Source organism: Mauremys reevesii, linkage group 9, assembly GCF_016161935.1.
Source record: "Mauremys reevesii isolate NIE-2019 linkage group 9, ASM1616193v1, whole genome shotgun sequence".
Taxonomy (NCBI): domain Eukaryota; kingdom Metazoa; phylum Chordata; order Testudines; family Geoemydidae; genus Mauremys; species Mauremys reevesii.
In genome coordinates this window covers 7,107,676-7,135,660 of record NC_052631.1, presented here as the reverse complement: position 1 = coordinate 7,135,660, position 27,985 = coordinate 7,107,676, and the positions used below count along the sequence as shown (strand labels likewise).

The 27,985-nt window shown below is 46.5% G+C and overlaps 1 protein-coding gene across 1 annotated transcript; it reads left to right on the top strand.

Moving 5' to 3' along the window:
- Positions 1–107: 107 nt before the first annotated feature.
- Positions 108–27,769, top strand: RNPEPL1 (arginyl aminopeptidase like 1). Its single transcript, XM_039488742.1, has 12 exons — positions 108–230; positions 1,928–2,692; positions 11,821–11,961; positions 12,575–12,726; positions 15,178–15,294; positions 17,826–18,061; positions 19,826–19,939; positions 20,987–21,099; positions 22,607–22,715; positions 23,674–23,901; positions 24,103–24,245; positions 25,234–27,769. Exons 1-12 carry the CDS (start codon positions 108–110, stop codon positions 25,504–25,506), a joined length of 2,514 nt encoding a protein of 837 aa, XP_039344676.1. The 3' UTR covers positions 25,507–27,769.
- Positions 27,770–27,985: the final 216 nt, after the last annotated feature.

Genomic DNA, 27,985 nt, shown 5'->3' with positions numbered 1-27,985 from the left:
TCTGGCTGGCCTCGCCAGGGGGTAACTGCCTGGCTGGGGCTGGGCTGGGTTTTACCTGCCCGACGCTGGTCTGCGCTCACACTGGCGTTCGCCGCTGTCCCAGGCCAATGGGGGCTGGAAGGGTGGTGCTGGTGGGTGATGCTGGCTGTGCTTCCTGCCACCCCCATTGGCCTGGGACGGCGAACCGCGCCAGTGGAGCCGATGATCGTCAAAACCTGCTGCGCGCGCAGGTAAAAACTGGCCCCCCGCCCCAGGGGTGCTACCCCTGGCGAGCCGGCTTTCAGAGGGTTGCTGTCCACCAAAAGAGGCCTAGGCTAGCTGAAGAATTCTTCCATCACCCTAGCATGTCCACAGCAGGGGGGGGTTAGGGGGGGGTGGTGGTGGATGCTCAGGGCTTTTTTTTTCCCCCCTGAGTGACAGAGCTGGGCCCATTTTTTTTTTTTTTTTTTAGTGCAGACCAGCAGTTGTTTTTTTGCTGTGTGCAGTGAGTTTGAAGTGGAGAGAGGGAGCTGAGCCACTGGGAGTTGGGGCACCTGGGAGGGAGAATGAGAAATGGCTGATAAGAAAGGGTCCCTTTGAAGGGAATTTGAAAAGGGGATGATGGCTGGGAGCAACAGATGGGATTTTAGGGCGGCTGGGAATGGGTTTGGGAGGGTGACAGTTGGGAATAGGCACTGGGACTGGGAGAGCTGGGATGGGGTGCAGCGTGTGTGTCTGTGGAAGTTAACAGACCGCTGGGCAGAGCGAGTGTGAAGAAGGACAGCATCAGAGAGGCCTTGTTGTCATCCTCAGGGGATCATGGGCAGGGGCCAGGGTAGCATTGCTGCCACTTGGGTTTGTGTCCTGCCTGTCCCCAGCAGTGTAAATTCCTTTCTGGGCCACAGTAGGCTCTGGGCACATCAAGGGGTCTAGGCAGCCATTCTGGAGGAGGAGGGTATCTGTGTGGCAGGTGGAGGCAATGTCTGGGCTGTCCCTTGGAGGAGGGGGTGTCTGTGCTATGGATAGACACCAGCTCAGGGCTGTTCCCTGCAGGAGGGGAGCATCTGTGTGGCAGGTGGACATTGGATCAGGGCAGTCCCCCTGGAGGAGGGGGTGTCTGTGTCATGAGTGGACACTGGCTCAGGGCCATTCCCTGCAGGAGGGACTGTCTGTGTTGTGGGTGGGGAGCATCAGTGTGGCAGATGGACACAGGGTCCGAGACATTCTCAGGCAGAGGGGGGCATGTGTGTGGTGGGTGGATGCTGGGTGTGGGTTACACCAAAGGAGGGGGCATCTGTGGGGTGGGTGGACGCTGGGCATGGGCTGTGCCCCTGGAGGAGGGGATGTCTGGGGGGGGGGGGTGGACGTTGGGTGTAGGCTGTGCCCCTGGAGGAGGGGGTGTCTGGGTGGCAGATGGATGGTGGGTTGCCCTGGAGGAGATGTTTTTTGAGAGGGGGGGGTGGATGCTGCATGTGGGCTGTGCCCCTGGAGGATGGGGTGTCTGGGTGGCAGGGTGGATGCTGGGTTTGGGCCGCCCCCACTAGCCCAGAAACAGCCCCCTCCCCTCCCAGCCATGCCAGGCGTTGGTGGTGCCCCTGCAGTTGGGGCCTTGGGGAGCCAAGCACCCGCCTAGCGACTCCCGCGGGGCTCCAGCAGGGGGCGTTGCCGCGGCAGGAGCCCCTGGCTCCAGGGCGCCCGTCCCCGGCACGTTCCCTTCCCGGGCGCCCCGCCGATCGCTCGCGCCCTCCGGCGCCCCCTGGCGGCCGCGGCCGGGATTCCCGCCCCCGGCGCCCCCTGGCGGCCGCCATCCCGCCCCTTCTCCCTGCGGCCGGCCGGGTCCGGCGCTCCCGTGGGCCGGTGGCGAGCGGGGCCTGCGCGGTTCTCCTCCCCCCGGTGCCCTCGGCCGCGGGGCCTCCCTCCTCCCCGCCCGCCCATGGATTTCACATAGCGGCCGCCGCCGCCTCCGCCTCCTCCGCTCCATGGCGGCTCCGGCTCCGCGGCCGCCCGGCCTGTGCTGCTGCCGCAAGGGCCCCCGCCCGGGCCCGAGGCGCCGCCGGCCCCGCCGCCGCCCCCGCCCGAGCCCCCGCCGGACGTGGCCTCGGCCTCGAGCTCGCAGCTCTTCCGCCTCCGCCACCTGCAGCTGGGGCTGGAGCTGCGGCCCGCGGCCCGCGCGCTGGCGGGCTGCCTGGTGCTGGAGCTCTGCGCCCTGCGGGCCCGGCCCCGCGCCCTGGTGCTGGACACGCACCCGGCCCTGCGCGTCCTCTCGGCCGGCTACCGCCGCGCCCCGGCCGGGGAGGGGCCCTGCGCCTTCGCCTTCCCCGCGGGGCCGCCCGCCGCGTCCCCCGGCCCGCTGCCGTCCGAGCCCTCCACCGTCTCCTCGTCCTCCCTGTCCGCCCCTTCCACCGCCTCCACCCCGCTCTCGGCGCCCGCCAGCCCCGTGCCGAGCCCTGACCCCGGGGCCCAGGCCCAGCTCGCCGACCCCCCTTCCAGCCCCCTGGCTTGTCCCTCCCCTGACTCCCCCCCGGCCCCCTCCCTGCCGCCCCCTCCCTGCCCCACCTTCCCCGACCCTTCCGCAGCCTCCTGCCCGCTCGTCTTCAGGGTAGACCCCTTCACTGACTATGGCTCCGCCCTCACCATCTCCCTGCCCGCTGCCCTGCAGCCTCACCAGCCCTTCCAGATCATCATCCGCTACACCACCACCGACGGCCCGGCCGTAAGTAGCCTCTGTCTCAGCCCCTGTCTCCTTTGCGCCAATGTTCCTTCCTTCTTTGAGGGGGTGGCCGGGTGCCCTGACAGCAGCAAAAATGCCAGCGGCCAGGTGGGAGTCTGGCAGGAGCTATAGTCTGTGCCCTCCGCTGTCTTCCCAGACGTACAGAGACCCGGGCCTTGATTTCTCCCTCCTTTTGCCAGGAGGTGTGGGTTGAAATACAGTCTTCACTGGCAGCCCCCGAAACCCCAAAGCGCAACCTTTCTCCTGGGTTTTGTCTGGGCCCAGCCTAAATGGCCTTGCCTGTCATTTCAAAGCATTTGTTTCTGTGGATGGTAGCCAGGGCTGGCTCCAGGGGTTTTGCCGCCCCAAGCAGCCCAAAAAAATAAAAAAGCCGCCATCGCGATCTGCGGCAATTCAGCGGAAGGTCCTTTGCTCCGACCGGGAGTGAGGGACCCTCTGCCGAACTGCCGCTGAATAGCTGGACGTGCTGCCCCTCTCCGGAGCGGCCGCCCCAAGCACCTGCTTGCTAAGCTGGTGCCTGGAGCCGGCCCTGATGGTAGCGGTAGGTGGTTTGATTACATGGGAGTGACAGTGGAGCTGGTTTCCCATATTGGCAATTCACTATCTTGGGCAATTCACTGTCTTGTTATCCATGTATCGTCGTAAGTGTGGGTAGCTCTTCAGACACCTACCAAGACACAGTGCTTGTCTGAGGCACTTGCAGTCTAGGTTAGACCTAGGGAGAGATGACAGCAGACAAGTGGAGGTGTAGGAATGAGGGGGCACCTACCTTATGTAATATCATGAGGTTACTTATTTTCATATTGTCTTTTTTTCATTTTTGACCTATAATTGACTATTTGTTAAGTTGGTGCGTGTGTGTGGGCCGGTGGTAGAGAAAATCAGAATTTCACTGCTACGTTATCCTGCCATTTTTTCTGATTACCAGATGGTCTGTGTGTAAACAGCAGCTTTCCCGTCCTACTCAGCTTGCTCCTTCTGATTCAGTGTTTTGACATCTCTCTTCACTCAACAAGGGCGTACCTCAGGATGTGACACTGAGTAAACATGAGCCCTCTTCTGAAGCACCAACCTGTGAAGGGTGCAACAAAGGCTTTTTACAACACGTGTGCTGACTTAGCCACTTGCTCTTTCTATGGCTCTCAAAAGTTGATGCCCCTGTTCATTGCTACTATGGGCATAAGCAGCTCAGAGTTACACCCTTAAAATTAACATAGTTGGTGGCAAGCGGTGTACGCTCAGACAGGTCTACACTAGAGGTGCTTTGCCGTATAGCCATATTGGTATCTATATTGCCAAAGCACTCCTTGCTTGTTTTGGGTATGCATTATTTTAAGTTCCAGCTGCAGTTTTGCCAGTATAATTGGTATAGTACACTAAGGGCTTTTGCTGGCACATGTATTTAGTCATAAATCACACCTCATAGCACTCCTGTCTATGCCAGCAAATGTCTGTAATGTGGACCTGGCCTCGGTTCCTTTCCTTTTCTGCCTCATTCAGAATGCTTCTGAGCAGGTCGGGTATCCGCTAGTAAGCCAGAATACAGTGGACTTTTGCCAAATGTTTGCAAAGATTAGGCCTTAGCTAGCCAGTTACATTTTGGTAACAATAGCAGGGAGCTGGAATTGTGATGCTTGCATTTAATACACAACCCAGGCACAAATAGCCGTGTACCAGTATTTTGGGAAGACCTTCTATTGGATGTGTCTGGCTTTGGCAGTGTTTAATTGGGTTTAACACAGTATGCTCAACAGGCCCACCTAGTGGTGGCCCCTGACTAGCTAATCTGCATGGGACAAGCAACTTTTTCCTGCAGTAAAGAGAGATCTTTACAAATTTTGCTGCTCATTTGGATTCCTGTAATTCTCTGTAACCGCTTGGACTCTGAACTTTCAGTCAATACCCAGCTGATCTTGAAATTCCAAGGGATTATGGAAATAAACATGTCTAAGCAATCACTGGACTTTATTAAATTAAGTTAAATTCAGCTCTCTGTAACTGGAAAGTACAGGATCCGTTTTCTTTGTACGAAGGTGCTTTGCTCAGTTGGTCTGCATACATCCCCTTGCAAAATGTAATAAGGTCTCATGAGGGTTTTGTGAGACTCGCAAAACTTTGATACTCTAATGTGATGGACATGCTCATTTTATCTGACATGATTTACCCTTACCTATCTCAGCTTGTTTGTTTAGTCTAATCCGCTGCATCTAGCTTTAGAGTCACAAAAGTAATGGGACTAGCTCATGTAATTGTTTTAATTGCTGAAAATTATTCAGACAGAAAATCTAAGGGGAAAAAACCTGAAAAACTCAGTTTATGGCAAAGTAATCTAGTAGACAACAAATAGTAGGTCACACATACTTGTGAAAAGAACAGATTTCCAGGTAGAAGTGATTTACCAGATTTCTCTCTCAGGTATTTATCTGGTCCCCATTCATTACTATAGTACTTGAGCACCTCACAACCTGCACTGAGGTAGAGCAGTGCTGTTATCCCCATTGGACACAGAGACTAAATGACTTGCTCAAATTCACATAGGAAGCCTATGTCAGAGCTGGGTATTGAACCTGGGTCTCAGATTAGCACCCTGACCACTGGACCTTCCTTTCTGTATTCCTCTTTCTATAGTGCTTCACACGAAGTCGCTATAATCTTGATTTTAGAGCCTTTAGCTGGGGTGCTATAAAACTTTTCTCATTAAGTCCCCAGCTACCGGGTCAGGAATGATGATCATCCTGGAAATATCCCATGAAGAGCCATCTCTCTGCCTGATTTAGAGCATGCCAGAAAATAAACAGCAATGTTGCCACTTGAGAAAGTGGCTAAAATTCAGAATACGAAGAAATTTTTTTCTAGTTGCTGTGATCTGTCTCTGTCAAGCCCAGATTGCCTGGTAGGCGTGTATCAGATTACCACTGCTCAACATGTCATGAAACTGGTGGTCCCTATTAGATTTGCCATGTTGATATGATCAGAGCAGATCAGTTTCATCATCCTGCCTCTGATGTTGCTTGATGCCTGGTGGTATGGAAGAAAAACCTCCAGAATGCACTTGGCCAATTGTGCATTTGCTGCATGTGGTAGCAGGGGATGGGAATGGGGATCCTCTCATGACAGTGACAGGCATCAGGGCATAACATTACCTAATCACATGGCATTTCTAAAGCACTGTGAACACTGGTATCTAACTCTGCAAAAACCCTCAGTGATCTAAAATTATCCTGGCACTTAAAATTTGACTCAACCATGGGAGTGATTTGCATATGCTATTTGCCACTTAAAGTGATGATTCCTTTTGGTCTAAATGTGCTGATATTTCAAGTGTGGTTCTGTCCTGAGAAGTGACAGTAAAAATTGGCCCCACAACTTTCTTTCAAATTTTCTCAGCTTAGAAGTAAGAAAAGAGTATCTCTGGCTGTCACTTCAGGAACTATATAACAATATATATTCTGTCTTGGTGGTTCTTATAGAGCTCCTCACTGTAGTTTCTAAGAACTGAAAAGGTAAATTAGATCTACATCCTTGTTCTGGAAGCTGATTCCACAGTCTCGTCAACTTGACTGAGAATGTTTTATCTTTGTGCTGGATTTTGCCAGCTGCATTATGCCGCAGGCTGAATTGTCTTGGGTCATGGATGTGGTCTCAGACATAGCTACATCCTGAACCAAGACTGTTGGCATTAGAAGTGCACTGAGAATCAGTGGAGAATGCAGCGCGCTTGGGTGGTGATCTCTCATTGCAGGGGTCGGCAGCCTTTCAGAAGTGGTGCTCCGAGTCTTCATTTATTCACTCTGATTTAAGGTTTCACGTGCCAGTAATACATTTTAACGTTTTTAGAAGGTCTCTTTTTCTATAAGTCTATAATATATAACTAAACTATTGTTGTATGTAAAGTAAATAAGTTTTTTTAAATGTTTAAGAAGCTTTTCAAATTAAATTAAAATGCAGAGCCCCCCGGACCAATGGCCAGGACCCAGGCAGTGTGAGTGCCACTGAAAATCAGCTTGCGTGCCGTCTTTGGCACACGTGCCATAGGTTGCCTACCCCTGTCTTATTGTCTCATCCTGTGTATGTGATCTGCCTTGTTCTGCACGAACTTCTGCTTTTACCCTTGGATACAATGTATTGCAGTAATCTAGTCTGGAGATGACAAATGCATGGATGCTGTGTCCAGACCCTCATCCAGATTCTCCAGTCCCATCATCATTGGTTTGGTCTTTTCTGGATTGTGTGTGAGGCAGCTGTTCTTTCTCCTGGTGCTTTTCTCTTGCAGCCTTTTTGCTATCTTTCTGATTGCATTGACTGTTTCTGTTGAAATACAGTTACAAAGCCTGGTGTCCTAAGGATATTGTTGGCAGCAGAGAGTGGTCTCACCTTTGCTTCACAGTCTCATTGTGTTTTCTGACCTGCACATTGTCATAAATACTCTGCAAGCCAAATTATGCCTTCAGTGAACATCTGCTCCTCAGCCCCATCATGTCTGAGCATATGCTGCCACTTACACTTTTTCGGTCTTATTGGCTCTAGAACAATTGAGTGGTGAGAATGTGGTGCCATTGTTTGTGATTGTTTTTAGTGTAGCACTACTCTGTAAGTACAGGTGGCGCGGTGTTCGCAGTGATTTGTTTTCATTCTTTATAATTGTCAATACATTAGTAAATTCCTCACAAACTCTCTTTTCTTTGCAGGCTAATGATTTTTGGGGGGCAGGGACTGTTTCCTGTGAGGCCTCTAGTCCATTTGTGGGTGGTGTTATTAAATAATAAATTTAATGTTTCAATCCAGCATAGAGATATCAGCAATAAGGGAGCACGAGAGGCTAGAACTATCTGATTGAAACATGGAATTGTGTTGCTTTTATTTATTTGGCTTTAGTTATCTGTGTATGTTCAGCTGTCCATTATTCCTCATGCAGATCTGGCAGGAGCCAATATCTTTTTATGGTGGATGGCTCTTAAGGGACAGCTGGGAGATTAAATCTGCCTTTCACACAGCATTCCGGTTCCTTTCTGGGGCTGTGTTCTGTTAGGGAACTATGCTCTGTATACCACCTTCATGCTCCAGGAGCACGCGTGTGTTAAGCACCGCACTACCCCAGTGGCGTGTGGACTGCATACAGTAGTGAAGTGTGTTTAAGTGAGGGTAATTCAGCCTCAGCCTTTCAGGACCAGAGATGTTCTGCCAAAAAAACATTTCTTTTTGCCGTTCCAGGAAAAGCAAATTCTACATGCACTTCAAATCTCCAGCTGTGACATGTCTCTGACTTGGCATTTAATATGTTGTCATCCACTATTGTTTTCTTTCCATGACGATGGGACAAGCCAGGGTTTGCATTTCAGGTTATAAAAACGGTTAGTATTTCCTCCTCCCTGTGATACAGCACAAAAGTCAACCTATGTTCAAACAGCAGCTGACCTCTGTACCATTTCAGTTGGAGATGTCATAGTTCTTCCTGCATCACTGAGTGACACTTCACTCCCTGCTCCCCAAGTGTGTCTCTCTTTTACCCAAGTCCTCTGTATTTCAGATGGGCAGTTTAATTGCTTCCTATATATCTGAGATTCTTGTTTCAGATGGAGAAGCCCATTCCTCACCACGGGTATGAATGCCAACCCTGCAGAGAAACCGGGGCACTGGTGGTGTTTCCAGTGGCTTGACCAATAATAAACACAGTATCAGCTGTAGGTTTCAGAACTGCAGGAAGCACAGCTATCTGCCATGGCAGCACACGGCGAATACATACACATGCTTATCTGGTTCAGTAAAATGTGAAGCTTTGCGCTGGTGGCTTGAGATGCATTGTCAGTGCCCCACTTCTCTTCCGTGCATGTGGAGAGGGAAAGCCAGACTGTGGGAAACCACCTTTTCTTTCAGTGGAGGGAATTGGGCAAAGCAGCCATCCCCCCTGTTTCTCTAAGGTGGGGAGGCTGGGTATTTCACACGCCTGGAAATGTCTGACAGGGGAAGCCACGACTGGCTGGTAAGGAAAGGAGCATATGTGATGTGGCTATGGGGAAGAGAGGTTTTTTCCAATCGCAGGGGCGGGCGGCAACACAAGCAGGGGCATGGCTCTTTGTGGGGTCATTTGAGCCACCCCTCAGTAACACCATGCAGCATAGGGGGATGTGATGGTGGGGTAGACGGGGTATTTTTCTGAACAGGATTGGAGTGATCTGTTGCAGTAGGATATGTGTTGATTGTAAGATGATATTGGTTTATGTAACTGTCTGAGACGTTGCAAGTTTATACCTTTTATTGTTAACTATGTTGCAGCTAATCTGTATGTTGTACTGAGTAATGTTGTAGTGTGTTCATGTTACAGAATATTGGAGATGGATCCTTGAACAGGAAATAGGATTTTATAATGTAGTAATTTGTTGGCTTTACTTTTGCATATATTTGTGCAAATCTAAAGTTGAGAGAGTGCTACAAGTTGGTTGGGGGTATTTAATGAATGATGAAGGGTTATGTGGCAGTGAGGAATGGACTAGATCCTTTCACCATTCTTTTATTTTTTAAAGAAAATGCAATGTGAATTTTTGGGCATTAAGTGGACTCCATTGAAACATGCATCCAGCTGTAGTTCTTTGTTTTAAAAAAAAAATTATTTGGGACTTGACTTAGTGGGTTTTTTTTGTTTTTTAACTGAGCTGTTAGTATAAATCATGTTGGTGCGTAAGGCCTATAGGAGGGGAGCTCTTCTTCAACAGAGCTTATGAGGTGCACCAAAGTGGGGCATCTTTCTTGCAGACCTTAGAAGTCCATCAGAGGCATGTGTGTTTCCCCTGGTTCGGGGATGTGGATAATGGAGAAGGGGAGGATTTCATCTGTGTTGTAAGTTCTTTCTTTTAGAACATTTAGAAAACACTAAGAATTTAAACAAATTAAAATATATATATATAAAAGGTCCTGCTTGCTCACCCCAATTCCCTGTACTCCCCTCTATACCTTCCCCAATCAGTGCCTCCCAGGCTATGTCCCTACGTCAGGTTCTATCCAGCACCTGTAGCAGCACAGTCTGGACTCAGTAACTGATCTGTTTACAGTATAAGTGGCCCAAAGAGACACTACTATCCCTTTATATTCTGGTTGGAACTAACTGAGTTCGCCCATGTGACTCAGTAGTAATAATCCTGAGGCTAATGTGAGCCAACAGAAGAGCTCTCTCTTTCCATACAGTTCTTAGCCTGCCTGCATGCGATGGAGGTATTTCAGGTGAGACAGAAGAAACAGGTGCTGATTGCTTTGCTGGATGTCATATATGTGATATTCCTGTTAATACACCCCAGAATATTCATTTTTTTGCAACTGCGTCGTCACATTGTTGACTTGTATTCAATTTGTGATCCCCTGTGAAGCTTTGTCTGCACTAAAGGGAAAAGTCGATCCATTGCCCATTCTGTTTTATTTAAAAAAAACAAACACAACCCCCCCCCATTGCTTTGGTGTCATTGGCCAAAATTTTCTACTCTCTGAATATAATGTGTATGCTGTGTACCCATTTCCCCCCAGAGATGGCTGCATTTCAATGGTGCTGCAGTTATCAGGGCTGTTTTGGGGACCAGTGATCATAGAAATATAGGGTTGGAAGGGACCTTGAAAGGGCGTCTAGTCCATCCTCCTGAGCAGGACCAAGTATACCTAGACAGTGGTCCCCAACCTTTCTGTTGCAATAGTATATTCATGTTCCCAGAAGAGTGTGGCGGGCGCCGGACGACCAGCCGCCGAAATGCTGCCGAGAACTGGCATCATCAAGAAGCATCGCCGCTGAAGCAGCGGCATTTTGGCGGCGACACTTCTTGGCGTTGCTGCTTCGTGGCAGCATTTCGGCGTCTGGCTGTCTAGCAGCTGCGCTCCTCAGTCTCAGAAGCAGGTTGTCCAGTGGAAACGCTCCCTTGTCAGTAGCCGAGCGCACATAAATGCCCCAGTGGGCTCCATGGCGCCCATGGGCACTGCGTTGGGGACCACTGACCTAGACCATCGTTGACAAGTGTTTGTTTAAGCTGCTCTTAAAAACCTGTATTGACAGGGATTCCACAACCTCCCTTGGTAACCTATTCCAGTGCTTAACTATCCTTAGAGTTAGAAAGTTTTTTCTAATATCTAGCCTAAATTTCTCTTGCTGCAGATTAAGCCCATTGCTACTTGTCCTACATTCAGTGGATGTGAAGAAGAACTGACCACCTTTCTCTTTATGACAAACCTTAACAGATTTGAAAACTATTAACAGGTCCCTCTCCGTTGTCTTTTCTCAAGACTAAAGATGCCCAGATTTTATACCTTTCCTCTTAGGTCAGGTTTTCTGAATCTTTTATAATTTTGGTTGCTCTCCTCTGGGGTCTCTCCCATTTGTCCACGTTTTTCTTTAAGTGCGGTGCCCAAAACTGGACACAGTATTCCAACTGAGGCCTCGCCAGTGCCTAGTAGAGTGGAACAGTTGCTTCCCATGTCATATATGTGATATTCCTGTTAATACACCCCAGAATATTCATTTTTTTGCAACTGCATCGTCACATTGTTGACTTGTATTCAATTTGTGATCCCCTGTGAAACTTTGTCTACACTAAAGGGAAAAGTCGATCTAAGCTACGCAATTTGAGTTACATGAATAGCGTAACTCAAATCAACGTAGCTTACATCTACTTACTGCAGGGTCCACACTATGCGACGTCGACAGGAGATGCTCTCCCGTCAACTCTCCTTACCCTTCTCGATCAGGTGGAGTACAGGAGTTGACAGGAGAGTGATCGGCAGTCGGTTTAGCGGGCCTTCACTAGACCCGCTAAATCGCTGATGCATCAATCACCGCAGCGTCTATCCTCTGGCAAGTGTAGACAAGCCATAACCCTCAGATCCTTTTCTGTAGTACTACTGCCTAGCCAGTTATTCTCCGTTCGTAGTTGTGCATTTGATTTTTCCTACCTAAGTGTAGTACTGCACTTGTATTTGTTGAATTTCATCTTGTTGATTTCAGATTTTCAGTTCTCCAATTTATCAAGGTCATTTTGAATTCTAAATTCTTTCAGCATATCTCTTAATTTCAGCTCCTCTGCCCTTTGTATCAATTTTGTTCCTTTTGCTCACCTCTGCTCCATCTGACATTCCAACAGATCTGGTGGCTGGACCCAGAGCTAACTTGTGGCAAAGCCAAGCCGTTTGTCTTCACCCAGGGCCATTCAGTGTGTAATCGGTCCTTCTTTCCGTGCTTTGACACACCAGCAGTGAAATGCAGCTATTCAGCTACAGTCAAGGTAGGTAACTCCAGTGGCAATCTTGGGTAGGAACAACACAGTGCTCCAGTGACAGCTAATGAGAGAGAAGAAACGGTGATCTAGTAGCAGACATGAGACTTTGGGTCCTCTCTGAACAGAACCAGCATAGCCACTTTGAAGCAACTCCGAGGCCTTGCATTCCAATAGCCAAGGTTCTCTGGGATCATTCGTTCTGCAGTGCATATTATGAAAGAGAGAATTAGATTGGGTGGTAGCTTCCAGCAATGGTGATTGAGGGGTAACCCTCCCCATTGATGACTAGGCAATGCACAGTTCTGAAAAAGCAGTATCAGGTGATGTGACCTCTTGGGTGGATGGAGCCACTCGGTATGTGAGCGCTCCTGGAACACCAATAGCCACATGTACATTCTGTAATAGGGTTAGTCATGGTCACTTCACAGACAGCTTATCCGGATTAAAAAAAATAAAATAAAATCTGACTTTACTCTGTCTGTCTCTCTCTCTATAAAATGTTTTCCCATCCATTAAATTACATCCTTCCAGGAAAAGTAAGATCTACGAGTCTGGCCCCTTGGCCCCAATCATCTCAGCCTGTTGAGCCAGCTTAAGTAGATGTGTGTTGGTGTTTCAGGCCCCCGCGGGTATCCAGGTGTTGATGAGTGCCACCCAAAGTACCTACTTGGAGCAGGAGGGCATATACCAGTTTTATATGGAATATCCAGTTCCTGCCTATCTCGTGGCTCTGGTGGCAGGGGACCTTATCTTTGCAGACGTTGGCCCCAGGTGAGATTGGCAGCCAGCTGCTTCTACTTTATTCCTTGTGTCCATATAAAGCTGTGTTGGGGGGTTGGACAGTAGTGTGGGTAAGGGATAATGCAGCATATCGTGCTACCATCTGGGAGTGAGAGCTGTGACCCTTCAGAGAGCAGGAGGTCTACTTGGAAAAAGAAACTCCGCAGAACCGGACTGCAGGAGCTGTAGTTAGCGTGAGCTCTCAGACTGTCTTTTTGTCCTGGGTTTGTAAAGCGCCTACGCCAGGGGTTGGCAACCATTCAGAAGTGCTGTGCTGAGTCTTCATTTCTTCACTCTAATTAAGTTAAGGTGTCGCGTGCCAGTAATACATTTTAACGTTTTTAGACTGTCTCTTTCTATAAGTCTATAATATATAACTAAACTGTTGTATGTAAAGTAAATAAGGTTTTTAAAATGTTTAAGAAGCTTCATTTAAAATTAAATTAAAATGCAGAGCCCCCCAGACCAGTGGCCAGGACCTGGGCAGTGAGAGTGCCACGGAAAATCAGCTTGTGTGCTGCAGGTTGCCTACACAATGGAGTCCTGGTCCAAGACTGGGGCTCCTAGGTACTGTGCTCTTATATTAACATGTTGTTGTTGTTATTTATTAGTATTAGGGCTGTCGATTAATCACAGTTAACTCACATGATTAACTCAAAAAAATTAATCCTGATTAAAAAAATTAATTGTGATTAATTGCAGTTTTAATCTCACTGTAACGCAGTAGAATACCAATTGAAATGTATTAAATATTTTGTATGTTCTTCTACATTTTTAAATGTATTGATTTCAATTACAGCACGGAATACAAAGTGTACAGTGCTCACTTTATATTTTTGATTACAAATATTTGCACTCTAAAAATGATAAAAGAAATAGTATTTTTCAATTCACCTCATACAAGTACTGTAGTGCAATCTCTTTATCGTGAAAGTGCAAGTTACAAATGTAGATTTTTTTGTTGTTGCATAACTGCACTCAAAAACAAAACAATGTAACATTTTAGAGCCTACGAGTCCACTCAGTCCTACTTCTTGTTCAGCCAATCGCAAAGACAAAGAAGTTTGTTCACATTTACGGGACATAATGCTACCCGCTTCTTATTTACAATGTCACCTGAAAGTGAGAACAGACCTTCGCATGGCAACTTTTGTAGCTGGCATTGCAAGATATTTACGTGCCAGATATGCTAAACAGTTGTATGCACCTTCATGCTTTGGCTACCATTCCAGAGGACATGCTTCCATGCAGATGATAAAAGCAACAAAGAATCCTGTGGCACCTTATAGACTAACAGACGTTCTGCAGCATGAGCTTTCGTGGGTGAATACCCACTTCTTCAGATGCAAGAAGTGGGTATTCACCACTTCAGTGCATCTGAAGAAGTGGGTATTCACCCACGAAAGCTCATGCTGCAGAACGTCTGTTAGTCTATAAGGTGCCACAGGATTCTTTGTTGCTTTTACAGATCCAGACTAACACGGCTACCCCTCTGATACTTGACATGCAGATGATGCTCATTTTAAAAAAAAATGCGTTAATTAAATTTATGACTGAATTCCTTGGGGGAGAATTGTATGGTTTCAGCTCTGTTTTATCCGCATTCTGCATATATTTTGTGTTATAGCAATCTCGCATGATAACCCAGCACATGTTATCTGTTTTAAGAACACTTTCACTGCAGATTTGACAAAACACAAAGAAGGTACCAATGTGAGATTTCTAAAGATAGCTACAGCACACGATCCAAAGTTTAAGAATCTGAAGTGCCTTGCAAAATCTGAGAGGAATGAGGTGAGGAGCATGCTTTCAGAAGCCTTAAAAGAGCAACACTCTGATGTGGAAATTTCAGATCCTGAACCACCAAAAAAGAAAATCAACCTTCTGGTGGTGGCATCTGACTCAAATGATGAAAATGAACATACATCGGTCCACACTGCTTTGGATCGTTATCGAGCAGAACCCGTCATCAGTGTGGACACGTCCTCTAGAATGGTGGTTGAAGCATAAAGGGACATATGAATCTTTGGGGCATTTGGCATGTAAATATCTTGTGACATGCCATGTGGACACCTGTTCTCACTTTCAGGTGACACTGTAAGCAAGAAGTAGGCATTATTTCCTGCAAATGTTTGTCTTGGCAATTGGTTGAACAAGAAGTAGGACTGAGTGGACTTGTGGGCTCTAAAGTTTTACATTGTTTTATTTTTGAATGCAGGTTTTTTTTAACATAATTCTACATTTGTAAATTCAACTTTCATGATGAAGAGATTGCACTACAGTACTTGCAATGGGGGAATTGATCCTGACCTGAGACCTCTCTATTCACTATTGAAATACAGATATGAAATAAAAGTGTGGTGGAAAGATGAGGTTTTATTCTTTCAGAGAGGGAATTAATTCTGTTTGAATTATTGGCTCCAATTTTCTACTTTGTGACAGGAGCAGGGTGTGGGCAGAACCTTGTCTGCTGCCAACAGCCATCAGCAAGCTGTCTGGCATGGTGGAGCGTTGGCTGAGTGCTGCAGAGAGCCTCTATGGCCGTTACATATGGGGAAGGTGAGTTCAATAGAATTCTTCTGGATACTCATGACAGGAATATAGTAAAGGAATGTAGAAGATGGACATAGAGCTCCATCATAAGGATCACTGTACCTGGCAGGCCTGATGAGCATCTCAGGAGTGTATGGTGTGGAGTTAATAACTGACTGCAGAGTCTTGGTTCAGCAGGGGACCTGCTTTTGACGGAGGTCAATGTGGAGGATCAAACACACAAGCTTGTTTTTCAGTTTAATTTTCCAAAAGAAAATTACAAGAAAATCTATGCTATAAACACAGCATACATATAAAATATAGTATTTAATAACACACGTTATCTAGTCAGTGCACTTATATACTGCTCAATACGTGCTCTATAAGTTCTGCACAATAAAATACTACAAAACATTAAAATAAAAAGTGAAGCTCAGCTGGTTAGAACTGACCTTCAGCAAAAGCTTTAAGGATGTGGCACAAGGGCAAAGTTCAGTGCCTTCCAGGAAGCTGCAGACTGTCTGGGCTAACTAGACTCTGCATAGGCTTAACCAGTTCTAGATCATATGCTGCCTCTGTGTTTTTTCTTTTGTGAGTAGCAATCAATATTATTCTTTACACATATTTCCCAGGAGACTTCGGAATTTTCAGCTGAATTGAGAAATTAGTTTTCTAATGTTTGCTAAGTCCCAGTTGACTTCATGTGTCATCCTGCAGTATTTAAACCGTTTGTGTATTTTGCTACATTAGCTTCCTCTGGATTTGTGTAGCCTATGTAATAACATAAAGGCAGATGATAAAAGTTCCTTCTGTATTTTCCGACACTCATTTTTGTTAAAATGGAAAATGTCTTTACTTGAACTTTCACAGCATTCCACTTGGGAGGGGGAATGGTTCATGTTATGGTTAGATCATCAATCTCTGAAATTCACAATGTCGCAAAAAGGAAGACTATGGGGGAAGCAAATTTCATTTATTCAAAACAAGAACAGCAATCCCCCCATCTCCCTCTTTTATTTTTGCTTTGGAGAATCCATTTGTCTCTCACCATTTGGTATTTGTACTCGTGATCATTGGGGTGGGCAGTGTTGAGGACCGGAGCTTTCTGGACACTGGGTCTTGTGGAGTAGTGAAATCTTTCAGACGTGCCATAGCACTTTGTGATGCAGCCTTCCTTCCTCTAGGGACTAAGCCTGAACTCTCTCCCTGTTTCCTTCATTCCAACCCTTTCCTTTTACTTTTGTTTTACATCCTTGGGACAAGGTGGGCTTGAACCTCACCTCGCCAAGTGTAAGAGTCAATACTTCGCTTGGGAGTTGATGGCGCTCTGCACTTTGCAGGGGTGGGCTTGTAGCGAGGTTAGCCAGGGCTCATCGCTCTCTGGGGCGGCGGGGACCCACACTGCCTCACTCAGTTCGGGAAGAGGTCTAGCAGGGGATTAGTCCGGCCTCAGGAGTCTTCCTCCGCGGCCTTTGTGAGGGCAGAAACAACACAGTTAGTTGTCAGCCCAGGCCCTGGGTCAGGATGGGGCACTGGTGAGTCAGGTGCTCAGGCCCTCAGGCAGGGGATGAGCAGTAACAGTCTATACACAGTGAGCCCAGGCCCTGGGTCCGAAGGCCTGGGAGAGGGGGCGACAGCCACTAGTGGGTTGGGTGGCAGGAGGACGCAGGCCCTCCCACCCCACTGCGTCCCAGCCTGGGGCCCTGCTGCTGCGTCAGTGGGGATCCTGGCTGCAACACATGGGCTCTGGCAGTGCTGCAGCCAGACTAGGGTTGGCTGCCCCCGGGCTACTTCCTGACTCCCCCGCTTCAGGTACCTGGGTCAGGGTGCTGTCCTCAGGGGGGTCCAACACCATGGGTTCCTTGGGACAGCTGGCCTGGAGCAGGCTCGGCCACCCCTTGGGTCCGCCGCAGGTTGCTGGGGCTTCCCAACCGGGAGGTAGGCCAGAGGTGTCTGGTCTCCCCGGTGGCTGCCTTCCCAGTGAGCTCCGGGGCTGGGCCTTTATACTTCCTGTGCCACACCTGACCCTCTTGGGGGTGGGCTCAGAGCTCCCTAGCTCCGCCCACTGTGGTGTCTGGAGGGGCTCGTCTCTCTCGGGTAGTGGGGACCCACACTGCTTCACTACAGGGCCCTACGCCCCCTATAACTGATTGTTGGAGTTCAGTCTGATTTTGACTCGAAGCCTTGGTACTATCAGATGAGTCTGTTGTTTTTGAGGGAATTGCTTTTGTTCTTAGGGTAAGCTATGTACACAGGGCTTCTGTATTACTTTATTAATAATAGGCAGGAGGAAAGCTTTCCCACCCACCAAAGCTGATTGCAGTGCTCTCTGATCATGGGCCAGTGCTGATCACCTGGTGCTGGAGATCGTGGGGTTGCTGCAATCTGACCTGGAGTGCATTGACTAGAGGGCTCAAGTAATGGGTTAGGAGGTTAAATGGGGAAAACACATTAACCCTCAAATAAGCTTTCCTTCAACAAAGCTTCTGGGTAATCTTGGATAAATTAAAGTAATTTGGCTCCTCAGGCTTCTCTCTCTCTGTCTCCCTCCGTTCCAGGTATGATATTGTTTTTCTTCCTCCATCCTTCCCCATTGTTGCTATGGAGAACCCGTGCCTGACCTTCATAATCTCTTCCATTCTGGAGAGTGACGATTTCCTCATCATCGACGTCATTCATGAGATTGCCCACAGCTGGTTTGGCAATGCAGTCACCAACGCCACGTGGGAGGAGATGTGGCTGAGCGAGGGGCTGGCCACGTATGCACAGCGCCGGATCACCACTGAAACCTATGGTATAGATGTTGCGATTGTTTTTGTTTGACATGTGTGTCTGATGCTGTCGTCTTTCAATGGGGGATGTAAAATGTTAACTGGTTAACTGGTATGCATTAGTCTTACCAGTTAATCCGCCTTAACTGTTAACCCCAGGGCCGGCCAGCCCCAGTGGCCCTGCGCTGACCGGCCCGTCAGCCCCACACCAGCCCCAGCTGCACCAGCTGGCAGGATTGGCCCCAGCCGCTTAATTGGTTAACTGTTTAAACAAAATATTTAATCGTTTAAATAGTTCACTTTTTAAACGGTATTTACATCCCTATTTTCAATTTGTCTGGCTTTCCCTTGCCCACCCTTTAGGAGAGAGGGTAAGCAGGAGTGCCCAATTTACCTTCTCTCTTCCGGTCATTATTCTGTGTGCCACTATCATGTCCCCTCATATGTTTCCTCTCTAAACTAAACAGTCCCTTTCTATTCAGTCTTTCCTAGCAGCCTTGCCATGCCTCTAATCACTTTTGCTGTCCCTTCCTGGACTCATATATCTTGATTTTTTTGAGGTAGGGCCACCAGAACAGAGCTCTAGGAGAAGGGATGCCATCAGTTTACAAAAAGGCATTCATTATAATATTTGTCAGTATCTTTTGGATTCCATTGTAACCTTTTGTTCCCTTGTTTGACTGCCATTGTGCATTGAACAGACCACAGTAATGCTCAGGTCTCTCCTGAGTGGTCACAGTTCCACTGGTGGAAGATCATATGTAAGAATAGTTCAAGTTATTCTTTTCCAATACCCATTCCTCTTCCCCTCTCTCTCTCTGTGGGGTAAAGGAAGATCCTCCCCCCTTCTTTACATAGCCCTTTCCAAATGCTGAAAGGCTCTGACGTTGCTCCTGTGTAGCTGACCCTGCAAGTGGAATTGGAAACCTTTCAGAGAAAGATCTTGTAGAGGGCCTGGACTTAAGTCATTTTCTTACTCAAAAGTTACCGTTTAGGCTCCAACACCTCCCTATGTCTGTGAAGGTATAGGTGAGATCACTTCAGTCACCAAAAAATTGCAGCTGGCTGTAGGGTGAAAGCAGCAGTGCCTTAACAGCATAGAGCAATTCTGCACAGACATTAGGGACAGGAAATGTAGAATAATTTACCTAATTTCAGCTACAGGAGAGAGAGGAGGAGATATATCTTGATTCAGAATTTGGCTAGGAGACTACAGGTAAAGCCCTTACTGCTTCAAAAAGAGCAATAGAATCTTTAATAGCCACACTTTGTCAGAACGTCTCTCTGTATCTCCTCTGTGAGACGGCATACCCTTCAGCAGTGTCCCAAACAGGCGGAGGTACTGAACGGTAAGAAAAGTGCCCACTATTCTACTCCCAATATCACTTCCTGTATCACCTGGGTGTTCCTTGGAAGTTTCCCATTCAAAGATTGCCCAGGTGCCGCTCTGCTTAGCTTGTAAAATCTAATCAGATAAAGCCTGCGGTGGGAAATCTAGTGTCGTTTTTGTGTTGATTAATTCCAAGAGTTCCTTTTGTTTCAGGCTGATATGTAGCCAGAATTCGGAAATACAATGTTTCAAGTTCAGACTTTCATTGCAAATATTTTTCACTAATTGCAAGGGATTTCTATGATTGGTTTCCCTGTAAAGTACTTTCATTTGATTTTCTCCTGTTGTGACATTTGTCTTTCACTTTCCAGTAACTCGTATCTTTTACATGCACCAGTGAGGCAGTTATCTGCCTGGAACTGGATAGTGTGTATAATTTCTCTCTCTCGTGGGGCAGGTGCTGCCTTCACATGCCTGGAGACTGCATTCCGTCTTGATGCCCTCCACAGACAGATGAAGCTCCTTGGGGAGGACAACCCTGTTAGCAAGCTTCAGGTTAAGCTGGAGCCAGGTACGGCTGATCCTGGAACTGCTGGGAGTTGCTGTTGCAAGATATAGCCCATATATTTAAATGCCTAAATATGTACTCAGGAGCCTAAGTGTAGACACCCGGTTTTTTAAAATCTTGGCCTATGTTTTCAGTCAGTTTAATTTGAAGAACAATTTAAATAAATGAAGGAACTTGCCTTTGGTGAGGAGCCAGTCCCCTGGCATTTTTCATTCTAGCCCTGTCTTAAAAATAAATTAAAAAAAAATATGTATTTTTCCGGAAAGGATATTTTTTTTAACCTTTGCTAAACTCAGATGTTTGAATGGATTTTTTTCCCCCCAGTTTCCAAAATAAGCATAATTGGGCAAAGACAAACCATCTTTCTGCCCTGAAAATTTTTGCCTTGAAAGCTGAATACTTTTGAAAATCTGAACATGTCAGAATAAGTGGTTATAAAGAAAACGATTTGTTTTGCAACCTAGGTGAAAGTCTGCTCTGTTAGATGCCCTGGTGTGCACATATATAATAATGATATATTTGTATATACTCGTGCACACACCGGGATCTATGCACACATTAAAATGCATGGTTTGCTTTCCTGTTGATACAGCTCTGCAGTATTAGAGGGTGATCTGTTGTTACTCTCTCAGCTAAATTTATTTCTACACCCTGATGTGTTTTATTTTCTGGTGCTGGTTTTCTGTCTTGGTTTATATATTTTTTTGACTGTGTAAAGGGGACACAGAGCACCAGACCATGAAGTAGTCTTGCAGTCTAGGTGTTCCATAGCGCAAAATAAAATGCATATAAGAACTTAGTACAGGTTGAAAAATACTGAAGGTGCCAAGGGTTGGCATCTCAAGAGTCTCTGACAAGGAAATTAGCAGCACTTTGTGTATGCTGAGCGGTTCCCAAGGTTTGCATTGAAGAATATGGAACTGAGAAAAAGGCCTTAGAGACTGGTCTGGAATTTGAAATGGCTCAAATCTTAGGGATTTTATGGTTAGTTTAGATAATGTCCAGGCTTTACAGTGCCCTACAATGCTGTTGTTTATCCTTTCCTTTCAGGGGTGAATCCGAGTAATCTGATGAACCTGTTCACCTACGAGAAAGGCTACTGCTTTGTTTACTACCTGTCCCAGCTGTGCGGAGACCCCAAACACTTCGACTCCTTCCTCAGAGTTAGTGTGAATACATACCTCGTGCTGCACATATTTCCACCTGTGTTTCTAACGGCTGTTGTGTCCGGTTTTGTCACTGCAGCTAAGGCCATGTCTATACTAGTGAACTTACAGTGGCTTAGCTGTACCGATGCAGCCGCACTGCTGTAAAATCGCTCGTGTAGCCGTTCTCTGCTGATGGGAGAGAGCTCTCCTGTTGACCTAATAAAACTACCTTCTCACTACCACTTACGTGCTGTGCGCACTACCATTTAATGCTGTCAACACTTATGTCACTCAGGGAGGTGGTTTTTTTCATATCCCTGGGCGACGTATGTTTTGCCAACGTAAGTCGTAGTGTAGACATGGCCTAAGTGAGGAGCGACTGGGAGGTAATTAGGTCTGAGACAGCAGAAAAACGTTACTGCCATCACTCTAATTCTGACAAGAGAAAATTATCTCCTGGGTTATCTCCTAACTGAACGTGGACAGGCGCCTGTCCATCTCCAGCTGCAAGCTGGGGGGGAGGGATAGCTCAGTGGTTTGAGCATTGGCCTGCTAAACCCAGGGTTGTGAGTTCAATCCTTGAGGGGGCCATTTGGGGATTTAGTTGGGGATTGGTCCTGCTTGAGCAGGGGGTTTGACTAGATAATCTCCTGAGGTCCCTTCCAACTCTAATAATCTGCGATTCTATGAAAGGGTGTCATGAGATTGCCAATGACTAAGTTAATAGTGCTCTGACAATCAGTGTATCTTTGTAACTCGTTGTTTGGGGCTTCAGTGGAAAACACTGCATGGAATAGTTTAGTTATCACTGGGATGACCTTCAGTTTACTAATGAGTCCCTAGTTTGTTGTGGTTTTTGCATGTGTGACTAGCAAACCCAACGATCAGGATTCCCTGGATAGAGCACTTTTTATTATAGGTGGGGAAGCCTTGGTATCCAGCGGCACTATGGCAAATGCTGTATACATTGAGGTCTCTACTGAATTATGTTTATAAACTGACGACAACGCTCATTTGCTCTTCTCTTGACTTTTCTCTCCTTGACTTTCACATTGCTGTCACCTCATTATGCTCTCCTTCTCTCAATATCTTCTGACTCATCTTCTCTCTCTCCTTAATACATCAAGTATGTACAGAGACGTCTGTACGTCTCCTGTAATCCGTACCCGGTTGGGGAACTGCTTGGTGGTCAGTTGTGCTCTAATTTTCACAAGTGTGAATGCGCTGAAACCTTTCCCTCTTGCCATTGATACTTCAGTGTGGCAGAGCTCTTGCTTAGGGCAGATCGTACTAAACTGGGAACCTTTCTGTGACTGCACCATTTTTCTGCATACAATGGTGCTTCCCTTACCTAGCTTCTTATACAGATCTCCCCTCCTCTTCACCTTCCTTTTATAGTAGAACCCCTTTCCAATAGCTGTTCTCACTCTCCCATCTCTGTATTTTCACATCAGGCTCCATGATTCTCCCACCAACTCTCACTGTCTTCCTAACCACAATTCACTCTTTCACTCTGTTTCAGGCATACATTGAGAAATACAAGTTCACCAGCGTTGTAGCCCAAGATCTTTTGGATTCCTTCCTGAATTTTTTTCCAGAACTGAAAGAGCAAAGTGTTGACAACAAAGCAGGTGGGAAAGAGAGAGTTTCTTTGTTTAAGCAAAGACCGTTTGAAATAACAGCCTAGGCTGGGATTAGAGGGTGTATAGGGAAATGCTGGATCTGAAGAAAATGAAACTTCCTTATTGATTCATCTTTGGCATTCAACCCGTTATAAACGTGATTCATGCCGTTATCGCTCTGCTTGTAATGTCAGTCATCAAAGCTAGAGAAAGAGGATAGAAAAGAAATGTTTTCTATAATTAAAATAAAAGTGGAATTTAGAACACATTTCTCTCACTATGAAGCTGCAGCCTGTATACTTCCCTGAAATTCATGTATAAATCCTTTTCCGTATCCTGCCATTGATTCTACAAATGGGTTTGCAGGGCTCTGTGCATTATAGGAGGTTATTCTGGTCTTTCTTTTGATAGTGGGAATAAATGTGAAATCATTTACGTTCCCCCTAGTGGGGCAGTCACCTGTCCTCCTTTCTACAGAGCTGGAGCTCTTCCCCAATTCTTACCTGCGTTTTAGTCTCTACTTGAATCTTTGTCAGAACTGAGGTCTTAAAATTGCTGAGAAAGTGACGTGCATGAAGGGGAGTCTGAGAGAAAGTTGGATCCAAGATGCCTCATCTTCCTTTCTGTCTATCTCAACATTATCATCTTGGGTATTTTGAGTTACCATCACCACAGTGACTAAGCACTAGATAGCATCAGGGTTAGTATTAGACAGCGATGTGTTATGGTTGGAAGGGAGCCAGCAACAGCCTAACCCAATAAGTGCTACATAGTGCAGAGAAAATAGTTAAGGCTGGTAGGGTCACTGTTAGGATCTTGCTCCCTGCTGTGTTGCTGCCATTAAAAGTTGATACAGTTGCTATTGTTAGAACTTTTTTTAACTATGCTAGAAGCAGTTCTGGGCCTTGAGACAGTCAAGTCAGCTGCAGAGACTCCTGCTTGACCCTTTCGGTGCTCCTCATTCCAGGACTGGAGTTTGAACGTTGGCTCAATGCTACAGGACCTCCATTAGCTGAGCCAGACTTATCTCAGGGATCCAGTCTGATCAGACCAGTGGAGACACTCTTCAAACTCTGGACCACTGAGCCTCTTGATGCCGTTGCTGCTGCTAGCAGTGTTGACATCACTAAATGGAGACCGTTCCAAACTGTGCTCTTTTTGGACAGATTGTTGGATGGGTCACCGTTGCCTCCTGGTGAGTACTGGAGCAAAGCAGTAGGCAAGTGTTCCTGGTACAAACAGTGAAGGAAATAATGTTATCGCTTGCTTTGCTCTCTTAACACACAGCCCCTCACCCTAGGTTAATGTTTTTCATCTACTTTTGTATAATTTCTTTTAAACTTGCCAAAATATCTCCTAGTAACAAACTCTCTCTTTGTGTATGTGCTCTCTTCAGAGGTGATAAAAAAGCTTTCAGAATGTTACTCCTCTCAGCTGGACACCATGAATGCAGAGATCCGTATCCGCTGGTTGCAGATCGTAGTCCGAAATGACTATTACCCAGATTTTTACAAAGTCCGACACTTCTTGGAATACCAGGTACTAACTGCTGGATTAAACAGCACTGCACCTCTCAGTGCATGAGACATGTGCATGAGACATGCGACGTGAAAGAGACCTTGGAACTTCTGCTTCCTGGCCAAGTATAGATCAGGTGTGTTGTGAAGGGGCTGAGCTTGGTTCACCTGCTAGTGGGTGGGGATGGCGGAAGTGAGAGAATGCAACATTGTCCTGACCATATTTCTGTTTGGCACCTTCCTTCTGTGATGAAGGATTGGCTAGGACATAATTTGACTTGCCTGTGCATAGTCTGTCCTATTCTAGTCTGGCTCCTCACCCCCAACCTAGCTCTGCCCACCTCAGTCTTGTCCTGCTTTTCCAGGTCTGGTCTCTCTGGAGCAGAGACTGCAGCCCATACCAATCTGTGTGACAGTTTTGTTGTTCAGTGGATAAATGTCCATAGACTAGGTTGAGGCCTATCAGACGCAGTTTATTAGTTGCTTGATTGAGCAGAAGTGAAAAGCTGTTGCATTTCATCACTGTGTCTTTTCCCCTTGGCCTGCTGGTTGAGCTATTTGTTGTGCATGAGCAGTGGAATTAACTATTCTTAGACAGACATTCATAGAAAAGCCTGATGTCTTACTGATACCAATCTGGCCTCAGGTTGACCTGATTTAAAGTAATTTGATAAAAGTCTTACCAAAGAGAGAGTTTGAAGAAATATAGTAACTGCCTATGATCTTAGGTCATGGAGAACTGTCTGGTGTATTCTTTTCATAGCTGAGTCTCTTAACCTTTATATGTACACTACTACCTCGATATAACACCACCCGATATAACACGAATTTGGATATAACGCGGTAAAGCAGTTCTCTGGGAGGGCGGGGCTGCGCACTCCTGTGGATCAAAGCAAGTTCAATATAACATGGTTTCACCTATAACGCGGTAAGATTTTTTGGCTCCCAAGGACAGCGTTATATCGAGGTAGAGGTGTATTATGTGTTATCCAGTTTTATTTTTATTGTAGATGTCTCGAATGTACACAATTCCACTGTATGAGGACATCTGTACTGGCACCCTGAAGTCCTTTGCCTTAGAAGTTTTCTACCAGACCCAGAACCAGCTGCACCCCAACTTGCGGAAAACCATTCAGCAGATTTTGACACAGGGCTTGAATCCTCTTCCCACCACAGAGACTACAGCAGTTGCCACAGACACACCAACTATGGTGCTTGAGGACAAACCCTCAGAGACCGCTAACAGTGCCATTTCACTCAGGGATGTTAACGTGTCTGCTTAGATCACCATCTCATGCCAGGCACGACGCTTCAAGAGCGGGACAGAGGCAAAATACAATGTGTTGCCTCCTTTTCCTCAGCCCTACAGCTGCAGTCTTTTGTAACTGGATTTTTTTAAAGTCCCCAGACACAAAGCAAATGTGCCTTCAAGTGCCCAACACAGTGACACTGCCAGGTTTCAGGGATCTTTTTCAGATGCGAGCAGGAACTACTGTGGGATGGATATTTTGATTCATTGCATCATGGACAGGGACTTCATGGAGTTGTTTCCCCTCTGCAAGTGGATAGTTCTCTTCTTTGGGTTCTTATGGACGGGGTTGTTGGTGTTGAGTAATCTGAGGTGATGCACAATACTTGCTCTGTGTGTGTGTGTGTGTGTGTGTGTGTGTTTGTTTGTTGCCAGGAGGGTCAAGAAGCAGGATAATGGGGATTTGGGCCAGAGCTCTGTGAAGAATAGACTTTGAAGAATGTGAAGTGGTGGCGAACATGTTTTCTGCTTGTGCTCCTTTCTGTGACAGAAACGTGGGATTTGGAAGGTGGAGAACTAATTCTTATATAATTGAGAATCCAGTTTAAAACAGCACCTGGGTTTCTTCCTGATGGATAAATATGGAGAGCATAGAAACCTCACAGAGGATTAAAAATCCTCCTTATTAACTCAACCCTACCCTCTGGGTTCCTTTTGCACTGATTGGGAATGACAAGCAAACAGATTGGGATTTTCAAAGGGGCCTAATGGAGTTTAGTGCCCAAATGCCATTGAATTTCAGTGGAAGGTGGAAACCTAAATCCCTTAATCTCTTTGGCAAGCCCAGCTTCAACCCTCACTAGTTTCCTGGCATATAGAGCATCTGCATCCTTCAAATGGCCTGTGTGTTCTTCCTACTTACTTTCCTTTGGGAATAATAAATGGGACCTTTATTTAATTTTAAAAAATCACCTGCGTGCACTGGACCAGCAAGACAACCATGGAGATGGTGACCATGCTAAAATTCTATTTTCTATTTTTTTCTTCCCTTGGTCTGAATAACAGTCTGTTAGAGGGATGAGGGAAGCAACCTTTCTCTGGATGCAAAACGCTGGAGCCTAAACCCCAGTTTACTCAAGTCTGCTCCCTGACTCCTAAAGGCAGTGCAGTGCCAAGGCACCTACCCAGAGTGGTTCCCCAGGGTCGCTGGCCAGGCACACCTGACTGTTACTAGCAAAAAGAGAGAGAGAATCTTCACTGTCCATTCCCTGTGGGCAAAGCATTGTTGTAGTTGCTCATCAGAAATAAACACCCGGGGAATCCGTTGGGAATCGCTAGTGCAGCCCCAATAAATGACACAACCCAGGCAATACAGTGCAGATTCTAAAGACCTTTTCTGTGCCAAAATGTGGGCAGTCTCTAAGTGCCTCTGCGTGGGCGCCCGGCAGCTCTCTTGGGACTGATGTAGCAGTGTAGCAAGTAAACTAGCTTGAGTAAACGGTGAAAGCTTCAGAGTAGTCTCAGCTAAAGGAGAACTGAGCTGGAAGCTGCCTTTTTTGGACGAGAGGGTGTTTTTAAAATAAGCCTGCCTATGTTTTCTGAGAGGGGCTGTTACTAAGTGCCTGCTAGACATGCCTGCTCTAGTAACCTCCCCATTTTAAAATGATTTCCATGTGACATTGTTTGTTCTGACAGACGTTTTAGCGTTGCTGTGAAGATGTACGTGGCACTGGCAAGTAAGGGAACTTGGGAGATATTACACCAAATGAAATCAGTTTACACCCATGTACTGATGGGGATTTAGGTGCTGTTATTGATCTATTTTTCTGGCCTTAAATGAAGTTGGATTTCACATTCGCCTTAGCCTGGGCCAACTTGGGATAAAGCAATAATGAACTCAGGCCTGCATAGTACTACAGTCGTTTCCCAAATGTACCATCAGCGTTTGGGTGCTTGACATCTCCAAGCTGTGCTCTTTGCTCTTTTAACGGGATTAACCTTTTCCGTACAATTCTCTTTCCTTTCGTTCATTGTTACCTTGTTACGCTGATTTATGCAAATGGACCTTTCCACTTCCTTTATTGCCATTGTTGGCACTGAGTATCCTGGACACCACTGCCGGCAGTGACAGCCTGGCTAAAACCAGTGACCACTAGCCTCATTTGCAGCACCATGCCTTGGTTTTACAGCATTTTATTTTGCGGGAGAATGTATATGACCCTGGTGGAAATTTTTTAATTTACATTGATGCCTTATGATTCAATATCAAATTAAACTAAGCTTTGTGACATGTCTAACCTTTCTGCCTTATTGTGTCCCTGCCACATGTCGGCAAGCTTTGTACTGTTAACTTGAGAGGAAACAAGACAAAGGATCATGGTTGGAAAGAGGAGTGGGGAGTAGAGTGTTTGAGAGAAAGGCACACAATTGTGTAGGAAGTGCAGAAGAAATCTGTGGGAAATAGACTAAACAAGAATTTTTCAAATCTTAATGTAGGGGGACTATTTTTGTCC

Bases quoted from the DNA above. Each gene is read 5' to 3' on its own strand.
- RNPEPL1 (XM_039488742.1), top strand. From the start codon at position 108: ATGGGGGCTGGAAGGGTGGTGCTGGTGGGTGATGCTGGCTGTGCTTCC. The intron at 12,727-15,177 runs GTGAGATTGGCA...ACTTTGTGACAG, and splicing joins TTTGCAGACGTTGGCCCCAG to GAGCAGGGTGTGGGCAGAAC. The intron at 24,246-25,233 runs GTACTAACTGCT...TTTTTATTGTAG, and splicing joins GACACTTCTTGGAATACCAG to ATGTCTCGAATGTACACAAT.